The sequence below is a fragment of the Prenolepis imparis genome, unplaced genomic scaffold, assembly GCF_030444845.1.
Source record: "Prenolepis imparis isolate NDT839.2.m4 unplaced genomic scaffold, iyPreImpa1.0 SCAF_1, whole genome shotgun sequence".
In the NCBI taxonomy this organism is placed as follows: Eukaryota; Metazoa; Arthropoda; class Insecta; order Hymenoptera; family Formicidae; genus Prenolepis; species Prenolepis imparis.
In genome coordinates, this window is record NW_028141159.1 from 22676558 (window position 1) to 22690392 (window position 13835).

Below are 13835 nucleotides of genomic sequence, written 5' to 3' on the forward strand. Positions count from 1 at the left end.
ATTATACTTTCATTTCTTTCTTTCATAATATATGTATAAGTTTTGATTATAGGTAGATAATTTTTGAAATTAATATGAGGTTCGTTTAGCAGCACGTTGTAACATTACAATTGATTAAAAATTATTATTGTTAGCGGGATCAGAGGGGAGATCGGGAAGATTAGTATCTAGTAAAGAAGGGCATCCCCCGAACACGTGTCTGAGGGAATCACTGTATCTAACTTATAACGTACGATTACAAAGCCCTTCATCATGATGGACGACATGTATCATTAGCGTAATGATTATATAAACATTTTTGAAAAACAGACAAAATTAATAAATTATATCTCATTTCAGACATTCTTTCAGACACTTTTAAAGAAAAGTATCTATACTTCTAAAATTCTAATTCAATATAAAGTTGTTAAATTATATATAAAAATTTAATTTTTATTCAATGAGATTTAGCATTTTTTACAGGAATAATTCTTTTAATATAATTTTTCCAAATATTTTTCTTAAAAAATAATTTTCTTAACTATTATTAAACTATGTTATTTACATTTTGTTTTTATTTAATTTTATTTTTAAAATAATATAAAAAATAAATTTCTTTGAAAGAGAAAACTTTTTTGTAAAAGTTTTGTGTATATTTTTTCTGAAAATAAAATTTTTAGAATGTAATTGAATTACTAAGTTATCTTTCTAAATTGTGCGTATTTGAGATTTTTATTTAAAATTCCAGAAGAAAAGATTAAGAGAATTTGCAAAGTAATATTTCTCTCTCTCTCTCTCTCTCTCTCTCTCTCTCTCTCTCTCTCTCTCTCTCTCTCTCTCTCTCTCTCTCTCTCTCTCTCTCTCTCTCTCTCTCTTCTCTTTGTCTCTCCTTCCCCGATATATCGAAACCATCGGTAGTACGCAGGACTCGTCGTCGTTTATGGGGCGTCGCGCCATAAAGGGATCCTATGACAATTGAAGTGGAACGATAACGCCAATATCTCATCTTTTATGTTACAATCACAACCTTATCCTTTCTTTATACATATATTGTATATATGTGTGCATATATGAGTATAGTATACATGTGCATGTGTGCGCCATAAGATAAATCACAGAAATGTAACAGCTAAAATATTTTGTGTTCTGTTGAAGATAGAGAAAAATAATATAGAAGAATTTAAATGATTCAATAAGTATACTAGCTTCCTACGAAGTTCTTCTTCTTTCGTTAATGCAACCATGCATTAGAATAGCAAACTTACATTTATTTCAAATGGAATTTCCATCACTCATATTAAATTTTCTATATAAATCTTAATTATATTTATATAGAATATTCTACGTAAGAAAAAAGTAATTTTTTTTTATTAATACCAGTGAAAGTATATAAATATAATAATGAAAATATAATAATGTGTGAACGATTAGAAATGGAATGCTTATCTAGAATTATATAAAATACAAAGATCGGATTTGGGAAAATATTCTATACCAGAATTGGTTGCTACAATTTATTTAATTATCTGTACAACAAATTAATTGCAATTTAACAATTGGCAGGTTCTATAATCTGAAATCTCTAAAAACAAAAACTTAATGCAAAATAAAAAGAAATTCAAAATAGAATCTTTAGTTTTCATGTTCGATGTTATACAAGAGGATCTAAACATTATAAACACATTTCTTTTTAAAATAAATTTTTTTGTCATTTCAATTTGATTGTTTTAATTAAAAATATCAGAATATCATAACTTTAAAAATAAAGCGTTTTTTAAAGACTGTTCTCCACACAAACCAACAAATAGATAATGAAATTATGTTCTTTGATTAGCTTAAGAAATTGTCTTCATTTAGTTTGCTTTAATATATGTTTATGTTAAGTTTTATTTATGTTGATATCATAAAATTAGAAAATATCATAGAACATTAGAAGATAAACACTGTGATAAAATATGATTTCTCTGATATTTTGCTTAAGAAATTGTCTCAAAAGTTGGTTAAGAAATTTATTATTTAGACGAAATGTGTTTAATGAAGATCTTATATTTCTTCTTTTATTCCTTGTCGGTGAAAAGTGGTATTAAGTTTCGTGATATTGCGCATTGTATAGCTCTAACCGTCTTTATGAAATTGCTTCCTGGAATTTCATTTGCTGGAAATAAAAGAAATTTTTTTTCAATTTTGAAGTACTATATAATCTTAATGTATATATGATACTAATTTATATTGTGAGAAAATAAAATAATAATAGACTATTTTATAGAATATTTTGTAGAATATTTATTATGATTATTTTAATTTTTTATATATTAAATAAACTTTTGTATACGATTAACGAAATTTTTTAGAATTATTTTGGAACATTTCTTATATACCTTGAAAAATAGATATTGTTATGAAAAAATTATATTTTTATTACAATAACATATATTAATTTCTAATTACTCGTTTTCTCCAATTTTTATTTTTAAAATATTCGAATATTAAATTTATTTAATATTATTTATAATTTTTTCTTTGAAAAATAATTAAATACATATTCGATAAATTATATATATTGAATTATTACAATAGATGGAAGCATTAAATTAGTTAGTTTTGACTAGTAATCTATATAATATGTAAATCGGTTACCTTCATCGATGCATGTGCTACAGATATTTTTGCACCTCTCTGCTCTAACCGGATTCGAGATCATAGTCTCACAATTCGTTAGAATTCGTTCTCGAATTAATTCATTTTTTTCGTCGATCTAAAATATAAATTTAACATTTGTGTTCTTATATTAAAATATTTTACTCTTTTTCAAAAAGGGAAAAAATTTTTCTAAAAATTCTAAATTTTTATTTTCTGTCCTTTCCTTGATGATGATATATGATGTTAAATCATGATTCTGAGTATCTTTCAAAAAATTTTAACCATCACTTTTTCTTTATTCAAAAATTATAAATAAAATAAATTAAAATAAATAAATATTTAAAGAGTGCTTTCTATGCAAGACAGAGATTTCTACGACGTGTCATTAAATATTTTGTACTTTCTCTGTTTACGTATTCTTATTTCGTATTTAATAAATAATTAAATAATTATTAAATTATTGAAATTAAAAGAAGAATTTTTAATATTACATACAATTTTAACAAGTTATTACAATTAGTAAAAAGTTATAAAATGTAATCAGATAAGTTTGATTTATTATTACATAAATTGCATTACTGAGTTCTTGTTTAAACCATTTACATATAGAATGTATATTTGATTTTTTTGTTTAAAAATATTTTTTCTAAAACTGTTTCCATTACTGTTTCTGCTATGTTAACTTGCAATTGCGAAATTTGACAATGTACATTTATATGTATTTATACATATAATATAAAAATTATTTTAATTTTAGTTTATGTGATAGTTCAACGAAAACCACGATCATTATTTTTTATCTTCTTGTTTATTCTGGGACATTCATATGCTCGAATTTTATTCGTAATAATTTTTTAATAAACAATGAGCTAAAATCTTTGGAAATACCGTCAGAATCATGATTTTGACAACATTTGTCAACGTCAATTTTATTGGAAAAAGGATAGTTTGCTTTTTAAAACAAATTTATCATAAAATTATATGTGTAAATATACATACTCCACCAACTTTTTTCGTCGCACAGAAAATCACACCAACATCGCGTACGTCTAAAATTACAAATTTCATAATGCAATTCGAAATATTAATAGTTAGAGACAAAATACTTAAGTTTGCAGATGAGATATATTTTATAGTTTATTAATGTTTTTGCCTTATCTGAATTAACGTTATTTTTTATAAGATACAAATCTGTGTAATATTATTATTTAATAATCGATACTCACTCACTCTACCCGGTATTTTCGGTAGTGCTTTTGCACATTCCAATAAGTGATTTTTGAAAACTTGTGTGGATATGATTTTGTCAACATGAACTATTACCTGGAATTCGAAATAATTATATTAAAAATTTTATTTAAAATATACATTTAAAAATTACATTTTAAAAAAGTAATATTTTTTTATAAAATTTAAAATAAAAATGATTAAAAGGTGTGTATATTTTTATTACTCTATACGATCAAACTCTTAAATTTATTACTTTGTTTACCAACAAATATGTACTCCGTCGCACGGTGACTTATTTTAATCTTTCTATGCGATTATGTTCGAAAGTACTAATTATACAAAACCACACATTAAGCTTCTTTTGTTTCGAGAGGAACATACTGTGATTAGCACGGTTTTATGACAAATAAAAGAGCTTTCAGGATTAAAAAAAATATTATTTTAAGAATACGAATGAATTTTTTTATTTAAAAAATAATTCATTTTTTAAAAAACTTATATTTTACTACATTAAATAATTTGAAAATTAGAATTACGTGAACATCTTGATGGATTTCTCGTAAAATTTTCGATATAATGTGTATTCTAACTATCAGTTAAAATTTAATCCAGAATGATTTTCAACGATATCATGACCAAGTTGATCCTAAGTTATTGGATATTACTTGTGTATATCTATAAAAATCTAAATAAAAAAAAATATATATATAAGTTTATTTATAAAAAGAATTTTAATTTAGCAACAGCTTTACAACTGTAATATATGAAACGCTTATATATTCTACATACAGAGTAATATTAAAATTGCAATATATACATCACAGAGTTTTATATACATCATTATAATTTTTTTTTATTTGTCACAAAATATCTAAATTCTGTTAATTGCAAAAGCATTAAAAGATTGTTTATTCTTTCTATATATGTATTCGCTGCTTTGTACTTACCAATATACAAGCGACGAGCACGAAAGTCTTCATTTTGTTTCTCTTTGAGTACTGTGTGCAAGACGTAATAATCTGCACTGTACTGTGAACCATTGATTCTGTCAGCGATATTTATGTAGAATAAATCGTATAGCCCAGATGAAGTGGAAAAATTGATTACGCTCCTTTCTGCCGCATTTGTTTACATTGCCGTAATTTCTCTTAATGATACAGTCAAATTTTTGTATGAAAATGTAAATTTTTGTATGTTTAACATCCATATTCTTAATAATATCTCCTGCGCTTCTCCCCCACTGCTTTGCTGATCAGTTTGCACGTGTAATGTGAGAATATCGTAGTGATAAAGAAATGTCATTTTGATTCTGCGCATGAATATTTGCAAAATCATATGCTTTTATATATTTCGTAGAAGCATCAAAGAATACGCGTATATAGGACTGAACACTTTCGAATTAGATAAGAAAGACAGAAAGCATTTATTTGTGAAATGTAATATATTTCGTATTAAAAATATATATATTCAATTGGAAAACTCAATTGTATTACAAATTTTGATATTTAAAGTTTGATATGTAAATAATAATTTAAATAAAAGAAGATAATGTTAAAAAAGTGCAATTTTTTTATTTCAAATAAATTATTAAAAATAAAAAAAAATGTTATTTTTGCTAAAATTATGAAAAAAATTTTTAATTATTAATTTCTTAAAATTTTGATGATTAACATACACGAATTTCTTTCATAGGACAATTTTCTGTATATTAAAAAGTTTTTTAAACTATTTCCCCAAAAGGACTACATGTTTTTTTTAAATTTATTGCACAATGATATCTTTAGCAAATTATTTAATGAACTTGATTGGTTTAAATATCGCTATTTTAGATCTCTTAATAATTTTTCCCAGCTTTTGAGGATCTCTAATCAGTTTTTCTGTCATTACTAATGCATTATAAAGATTACAATAGTAATTTAAAGACTGCATTATAACATTTCTGTTATATTCAGAAACACGTGGTATACATATATGAGTGTTATAATATTTACATGATATGTAACTTTTTATTTGAAATATATGTAGTTTGTTTATTAAAGAAAGAGAAAAGAAATTCTTCTTATCAATATAATGTGTAGTATAAAAGCATAGATGAGACAAGATTGTATTGAGCATTTAACACATTATGACTTATTTCAAATTTTGTAGTTTATCTTGATGACAGATTTTAACATAATTAACATAAATAAGCAAATTTAAAAAGCGCGACAATGGACGTAATAATCGATAAAGTTTAAAGCTGTGTACTCTATTTTAATATCCAGAATTATAAAACGCTTTAAATAAACGCTTCTAAAAAGATACTATCTTGACACAAGTGCGTATATATGCGTAGGTTGCTAACAAGGCTATTGTTTAAAGCATTCTTGATTAAATACGATAACGAAATGTACGCAGCAGACAGATATTATAATATTTGAATATTATATATTTGAACATTTTGGAACATTATTTTTAACGTAATATTTATATAGCCAATTGCGCATTAATTTTATAATTATTTTTTATTATTTATTTTTTACTATTTGGAGTATAAATATTTTTATTATAATAATATTTCATACATTTTTTTTCAAATAAAGTGATTTTTATAAATCATATAAAACGTTTCAATTCGCAATTCTATGTCTGTAAATATTTCAATTTGAATAGCATAGATATTATTATTTTTTTGTTATTTAATATCAAGAAACGTAATCCTATAATAGTATCTGGACATAAAGAAAAGTGATCAGAAGCCATTTATGTTATTAATTCTTATGTTATTATTTTATCAATCGTCAAGCAGTACAATATTAGTTTTTTTTTAATTAATTGATTTATTGTAAAAAATATGAACCTATTATTCTAGCACTTATTACAATAAATTAATTAAATTTATTATTTATTTTTATCGCTGTTTTCAGTTAGTAAATGGAAAATATTTTAAACGTTATCTTTAATTTTCTCCTTTCAAAAAACTGAGAAACAAGATAAATTTTGGTATTTTTTAAATGTCTTTTTGGCATATAATTGGTTTTAAAGAGCACCACGAGATGTTCTTCATGCTAAATGACTCAACAATAATTGAATCTTTTAATTTTAAAAATTTATTTCTTAACAAAAGATGATGCAAATTTAAATTTTAATATTTCTTATATACATATACATATATACATATACATATATACATACATGTATATACGTACATGTATATGCATTAAGTTTTTTAATTCTTAACAGAAGGCTATATTGTCATACTTTTTTATTATGTATGTACATACATACCTATACATATATGTATATTTAAAAATGAGGAAAAACTATTCTTCACAAAAATTGGCCAGAGAATCTGTTACTAAAAAGACATTCGAAACATTTTGTATGTATGTTTTATATTGCGATTTTTTAATCAATTTTTTTATTACAAAAATATCAGGTTATCAATAACTTCTAAAAATAAAATGCTTTCTAAAAACTAAGTCCTACATAAATAAAGCAATTAATAAATAATAAAAACTGTTACAAAAAGTATAATATAATATAAATTTCAGGAATATTCTTTATTTGTGTATTGTATTATACATATACAATTGTACAATTTATACAATTCTTTCAATTATATAATGATATATCATATTCAAACTTAGAAACTTGTAACGAAACATGATCTGTTTAAAGTTTGCTACAGTATTTGCTGTTCAGATAAATTGCGCGCGTTTAACGATGAATTTATATGTATATAGTCGCAGTTTCCTAAATCGACATTATCGACAAGTTCTAGCGTTTTCTGCTTTATTACGCATAGTATGATGGTAATGAACCGGAGGATTTTAAAAGAAACTTTATCTCCTGTAATTAGAAAAAAAGTGTTTAATTTTTTCGAAGTTTTATATTATCTTAACGTACATATAGTATTAATTCATATTGTAAAAATTACTTAAATTTATAATGTAAGGATATGTTACTTGATTGCAATTTTTTGTAGGTATTAAATTTGTATAATATAATAATTATTTTTCGGGAAAACACTTTGAATAAAAGATATTGGAAGATTTATTTCTGGTACAATATATATATATACCGGGTTTTCAAAATAAAGCGTTACAAATTTTTATCTCCAAAAATATTGTTTCTAGAAAAAAATGTTTTAAATAAAAGTTGCAGTATTTCAAGGGGGAGATAAGCTGATGTTATAGAAATGTTTGCAGGAGACGGGTTTTAAGGTTATTTTAAGGTCAATTTGATTTTTTTAAATGGAATTACCCTAAATTTTTTATGTAAATAGATTCATTTTATAACATTCTGCATAAAAAATTATAACCGTTCGATTTTTACTATCTTATCCTTATAATTTTTTATGCAGAATGTTACAAAATGAATCTATTTATTAAAATATTTAGAGTAATTCCATTTAAAAAAATTAAGTTGACTTTAAAATGACCTTGAAAACCTTCTCCTATAAACATTTCTATAACATTAACTTATTTCCCCCTTGAAATACTGGAACTTTTATTTGAAATATTTTTTTTTAGAAACAATATTTTTGGAGATAAAAATTTGTAACGTTTTATTTTGAACACTCAGTATATAATATACATATATGTATATATAAAATTCTATTAATTTATTATTATAATTTATTTAATTTATTTAACTTAAATCATTCAATTAATTATATATTATTTAATTGTATTATTAATTATATTATTTAATTATATATTATATTATTAATTATATTTATTATTTAATTATATTATTTTTTTATTTATATTATTATTAATTTTTATAATTACCTCAATTTTCTCTAATTTTTATTTTAAAATATTTGAATGTTTTAATTTATATTTATTATTTATCATATTTTTTATAATATTTTTATTGTTAATTTTTTTTGTACAACATTTTTACTTTCTTTTTCTGAAAATTAATTGAATAGGTTTTATGAATATCTTGAATTATATTACAATAGATATTGCAATAAATAAATTAAGTTATTTGATGCTAAAACATTAATTTGATTGGTTTCGACAGATAATTATACAATGTTTTCTAGAGATTAATAATAATGAAAACATAAAAAGACATTTAAATTCGTATCCGTAAGATGTAGAGCAAAAAATTAATGTTTTATTTTGATTTATTTCTCTGTTTTAAAAAGAGATTAAGAAATAAATCTACCTGGTTTCACCGATATATCTTTATCTTTATCTTTATAAGAGTATATTTAATAAAAATAATATGCAATTAATTATTTTTATTGATATAATAAAAATAATTAATTATTTTTATTGATGTAATAATAATAATAATAATAATTAGCATAATAAATATTTATCAGTTACCTTCATTGAAGCATATGTTAGTATTCTTTTTGCACAGCGTTTGATTGTGCGGATCGGAGACGAGAAGTTCACAAAGAATTAAAGTCCCCGTTCTATCGATCACATTGTCTTTATCGATCTAAAATCAATATAAATTTATTACAATTTAAAAATTATAAATTTTTGGTTAATATAACTTTAGGGAATGCTCTTCTACTCCATAATCTTGACGTTGACATATGTTGTCAAAAATTATGATTCTGAGTAACTTTTAAACAATTTTAGCGGTCGTTTATTGTCTATTGAAAAGTCCTTATCTACAGACAAAATATCTAGTATACTCGGTGTTTTTGTCTGTTTACAAATGTTTTTTTAAAATCTTATGTTAACATATGTTCACATATTTTTGCTATGTCAACAATTGTTTGCAATTGTGTGCAAAATTTAATGTATTAATTTGTATATATGAACATATATAACTAATATAAAAGATTCCTTAGTTTATATGTTTATTATAATTCAACAAAAATGTGGCATTACTATTATCACCTTTTACTTTCTTGTTTACAGATTACAGAGGCACATTCAAATGCCCGAATTTTTATTTATCAATTTTTTAATAAACAATGAATAACCGCTAAAATTTTTGGAAAGATACATAAGATTAATAAATGTTATTATGCTCTTACAACGTCAATTTTATTGACAAAAGAGATGCAATTTGTTCTCCAAAGCATATACATATATTGTATATGTGTGTAAAATCAAATATACGTACTACGCCGGCTTTCTTGGCTGCACAAAAGAGCTCATTAAACATCGCTGAAATGACAAATTTCATAATACAATTTAAAATGTAAATATCGACAATTTGAGATGAAATAATTAAATTCGCAAATGAAATCTATTTAATTTATATAAAATTTATTTACGTTATCTTTTCTTGTCTGTATTAATGTTATCTTTTTCAAGATTTATCTCATATCAGTAGTACTTCTCTCTTACTTTACCGTTATAAACGTTAATTACTCCATCGACATATGAGTCAGAATATCAATCTTTTTCTACTATTAGGGATATATTTGTAGAATTAATTATACAACTCTCTGTTTGTATAAAAGCAATACGCGTCATCGTTTCTTTTTTAGTACATGTATATGTTTCGATGTTTTTTAATTTCTTGATCATTTTTTCGATAAATAGTAACAAAAAATTTTATATTATTTCTTTGCTCTTTTAAAATATTGCTCGATAATTTCAATTTAGTGATACATGACAGAGGGACATTAAAAAAATAATTAATAAAAATTTTATATTTATTGGAAAAAAGAACAGATAGAATTCAACAGAGGAATAAAAATGTTTAACCGCAAATGTTTTTTCGTTTTTACTAATTGATTACAAGAACAGAAATATATATGTCATTAAACTTGATGATAATGATTAGACAATGCAATTCTATGAAGTATCAAAAGAATCATAATCTTTTTTTTTAAATAAAGTTTAATTTTAAGATGAATAGTTAGTTTGAATATATATAGATTAGTCTTGATTTTTTTAAATGTTAAGATATTTGTTGATAACAGTTGTTGAATTAATATCTTATTATCTATATTGTAATTGATTATGATATAACAAACTATGATTATTACATTACATTTGATTATGATATATTATACATTTATCTCTCTATGAAATTTTGTTTTAAATAAAGTTACTAATATTTTTTCATAAGAAATTAGAAAAGTTATTTTTTTATAAAAGCGCATGAAAGCTAATTAGTTATTATATCTCACAATTAATAAAAAAATTGTTATAACGTGATTTAATACACAATTTTAATAAATAAAAGATAAATATATTATATTGCATTCTGTAGAATATTATTATTTATAATATTACAATAATATCAATAACTTAATATTACTCAATAATAATATCTATAATAATATTAATATCTTACGCGTCTGATTCAGCGCTATAGGCAGTTCTTTTTTACATTCCTCTATGTAACATCTGAAAATTTTTCCGTTCAGTTGTTCGTTAGCATGAACTAACGCCTGGAATAAAAAACAATCTATATTGTCTTTTAGAACTTATACATTTAAAAATAACATTTTAAAAGAATAATATGTTTTGATATTTGAGGCTTTCGCGGTGTATATGAATATTAGAAATGGTTTTTAGATTTGAACCGCGGACTTTTTGTTTGATTCCAACATTTCGTGAACATTTCAGTTCACTTCATTAGGGAGGAACAACCTGATACTTTCAGTCTATACACTTCTATCAGGTTGTTCCTGAAATGTTCACGAAATGTTGGAATCAAACAAAAAGTTTACGCGGTTCAAACCCGAAAACCAATTCTAATATTAATATGTTTTATTTATAATATTCAAAATATATAAATTATTAAAAATGTATATATTTAAGCTATTCTATACAATTAAACTTTTAAATTTATTGAAACTTTGATTAATATATACGTCGAGGTTCATAATAATTCATTTTAATCTTTCTACGATTATGTTCGAAAAACTACTGATTATGCAAAAATACATTTTGCATTAAACTTATTTTGTTTCGAGAAGACACAAATACTGTGATTAGCACAGTTTTTATGTCAAAAATGAAAAAACTTTCGGAATTTTAAAAACTCATAATTTTCGAATAAAATAAATTTTTAATAAAATGAATTTTGAAGTTTTCTGAAGCACTTATTGGATAATATCGCAATGGAGTGAAAGTACAGTCGAATTGAGGATGTAGCAACAATATAAAAAAATAAATATTTTATAATTAATTATAATATATATACATATAAAGCGTAATTTTAATAAGAATAATAATATAATAGATATATGAATATAATTATTTGCTAATAAATATACAATTAAATATATAAGTTAAATTAGTATTACGACCTCTATTTTTAGGAAAAATTATTTTTAGTCCAGAAACGGAAGTTTTTTTTTATATAATGTATGAAAGCATATGTTTTACATACACAATAATATTAAAATTACAATATGTACATTACACAAAGTTTCATATGCATTACTATAATTTTTCAAAACTTTTACAAAATATGTAAATGTTAATTGCGAAAGGGTTAGTAATAAATGAATTAAAAAGATTTTTGCTTCTTATATATTTATTCGCTACTCTGTACTTACCAATACACAAGCTATGAATACAACAGTTTTCATTTTGCTCCTCTTTGAGTACTGCTAGGCGTGATAATCTGAACTATACTGTGAGCCATTGATATCGTCAGTGATATTTATTTAGAACAATTCTTTACCCTTCTCTCTTTCACATTTGCTTACATTATCGCAATTTCTTCTGACAATACAATTAAAGTGTATGTCAATGTTGTCAACAATCAATGTTCTTAATATTATCTTGTTATCAACCTATTATTTTTTCTCTACTTGCTGATACGCTTGCTAGAGTGAAAATGTCGTCACTATAAACAATGACACTTTTATTTTGAGCATGCGGAAGAAAAATGTGGATTAAAGGAAAATAATAATGAATAAGAATACAAAGCTTGTTTGACCTTAGTCAGTAAAATCAAGACTAGTTAGGCTGTGTAATTAACTAATATTAGATCGATGAGGAACAATATAATGAACACGTACTTATATGATGATGCATAGGTAGAAATTTCAATATTTGTTTCACTTTTATTCCTTTTCTGCGTCGTACAACGCGAGTGGAAAGAAGTGGATGATATATTTTGCTCACACGAGCAAAAACTTGGACAGATCTGATACAGAAAATGATAAGATATAATGATATTATTCGTAAAATTATATGCTTTTATATATTTTGTGGAAATAAAGAAGTTATATGGACACATGTACAGAGTGGCCGGTAATAATAACATCACTTTTCATGTTCAGAGAGGTAAAGCGGGTTGAATCAAGTAAGAAAATCCTTAACTTTGGCAATCTTCGCAAAATAATTAATGAGAAATTCATTTCGAAAAAAACAAGTAATTCAATTTTACTTAATTACTTACTTTCTGTCATTCGACAAATATCAGGAACATTTAAGTCAATCAGTTTTCTGTAAAAACTAGTTGCACAGATTTGATCGCATTTCGGGGAAAATTGAAAAAACTAAAACAGGAAAGTTATTATTTAAAAAATTTTTCGAAACAATCTTTTTCGTTGCTATCGAATTCTCCGAGTTGTAACAAATTGATGATAAATTAATATTATGGCAGATTTTATTCTTTCAATGAAATCGTGGAGATTCTCCTAGTCCTCGGAAAGTGCAAAGAAAATTATGCGAGCTGCACATATTTATTGTAATAAGTTTCTATTTTGGTGATATACATATATGTATATATTCCCGATCGCGTGGATGAGACAATTTATCAAATTGTGTTACAATTACACAACACGTGCTATACATTTTTTCTTATTTTTTTAATTATTGCACATTACAAATATCTCAAAAACAATATTTGTAGTGTGCAATAATATAATATATAAATTTAAATAAAATGGAACATCTGTATAATTATAATTGTATATATGAATGTTGCAATATTTATAATATTTATAATTTTTTATTCTGAATAGATATGATTTATTAGTGAGATAGAAAGATTTCTTTCGTCATTTTTGTACACGAAAGCATCGAGTTAAGGTCTTGTTGAGATTTCAACAT

The 13835-nt window shown here is 23.6% G+C and overlaps 3 protein-coding genes across 7 annotated transcripts in view; 1 reads left to right on the top strand and 2 right to left on the bottom strand.

Annotated features, from left to right (window-relative positions):
- Positions 1-13835, top strand: part of Spri (Src homology 2 domain-containing protein sprint) — a 256568-nt gene that overhangs the window by 121465 nt on the left and 121268 nt on the right. The gene's annotated exons all lie outside the window — the stretch shown is intronic.
- LOC145936542 (venom allergen 2-like) lies at positions 1948-5071 on the bottom strand. The gene is made up of 5 exons (XM_083038785.1): positions 4797-5071; positions 3846-3942; positions 3619-3668; positions 2617-2734; positions 1948-2134 (listed from the first exon to the last, which is right to left on the bottom strand). Exons 1-5 carry the CDS (start codon positions 4887-4889, stop codon positions 2037-2039), a joined length of 456 nt encoding a protein of 151 aa, XP_082894911.1. The 5' UTR covers positions 4890-5071; the 3' UTR covers positions 1948-2036.
- On the bottom strand, positions 7373-12465 carry LOC145936527 (uncharacterized). Its single transcript, XM_083038773.1, has 5 exons — positions 12329-12465; positions 11116-11212; positions 9931-9974; positions 9174-9291; positions 7373-7680 (listed from the first exon to the last, which is right to left on the bottom strand). Exons 1-5 carry the CDS (start codon positions 12359-12361, stop codon positions 7514-7516), a joined length of 459 nt encoding a protein of 152 aa, XP_082894899.1. The 5' UTR covers positions 12362-12465; the 3' UTR covers positions 7373-7513.

Excerpts from the sequence above, each read along its gene's own strand:
- LOC145936542 (XM_083038785.1), bottom strand. The coding sequence starts at position 4,889 with ATGGTTCACAGTACAGTGCAGATTATTACGTCTTGCACACAGTACTCA. Across the intron at positions 3,943-4,796 it reads TGCTCGTCGCTTGTATATTG|GTAATAGTTCATGTTGACAA; the intron begins GTAAGTACAAAG and ends TTCGAATTCCAG. Across the intron at positions 2,735-3,618 it reads CGACGAAAAAAGTTGGTGGA|ATCGACGAAAAAAATGAATT; the intron begins GTATGTATATTT and ends TTTATATTTTAG.
- LOC145936527 (XM_083038773.1), bottom strand. The coding sequence starts at position 12,361 with ATGAAAACTGTTGTATTCATAGCTTGTGTATTG. Across the intron at positions 9,292-9,930 it reads CAGCCAAGAAAGCCGGCGTA|ATCGATAAAGACAATGTGAT; the intron begins GTACGTATATTT and ends TATTGATTTTAG. Across the intron at positions 7,681-9,173 it reads TAACATATGCTTCAATGAAG|GAGATAAAGTTTCTTTTAAA; the intron begins GTAACTGATAAA and ends TTCTAATTACAG.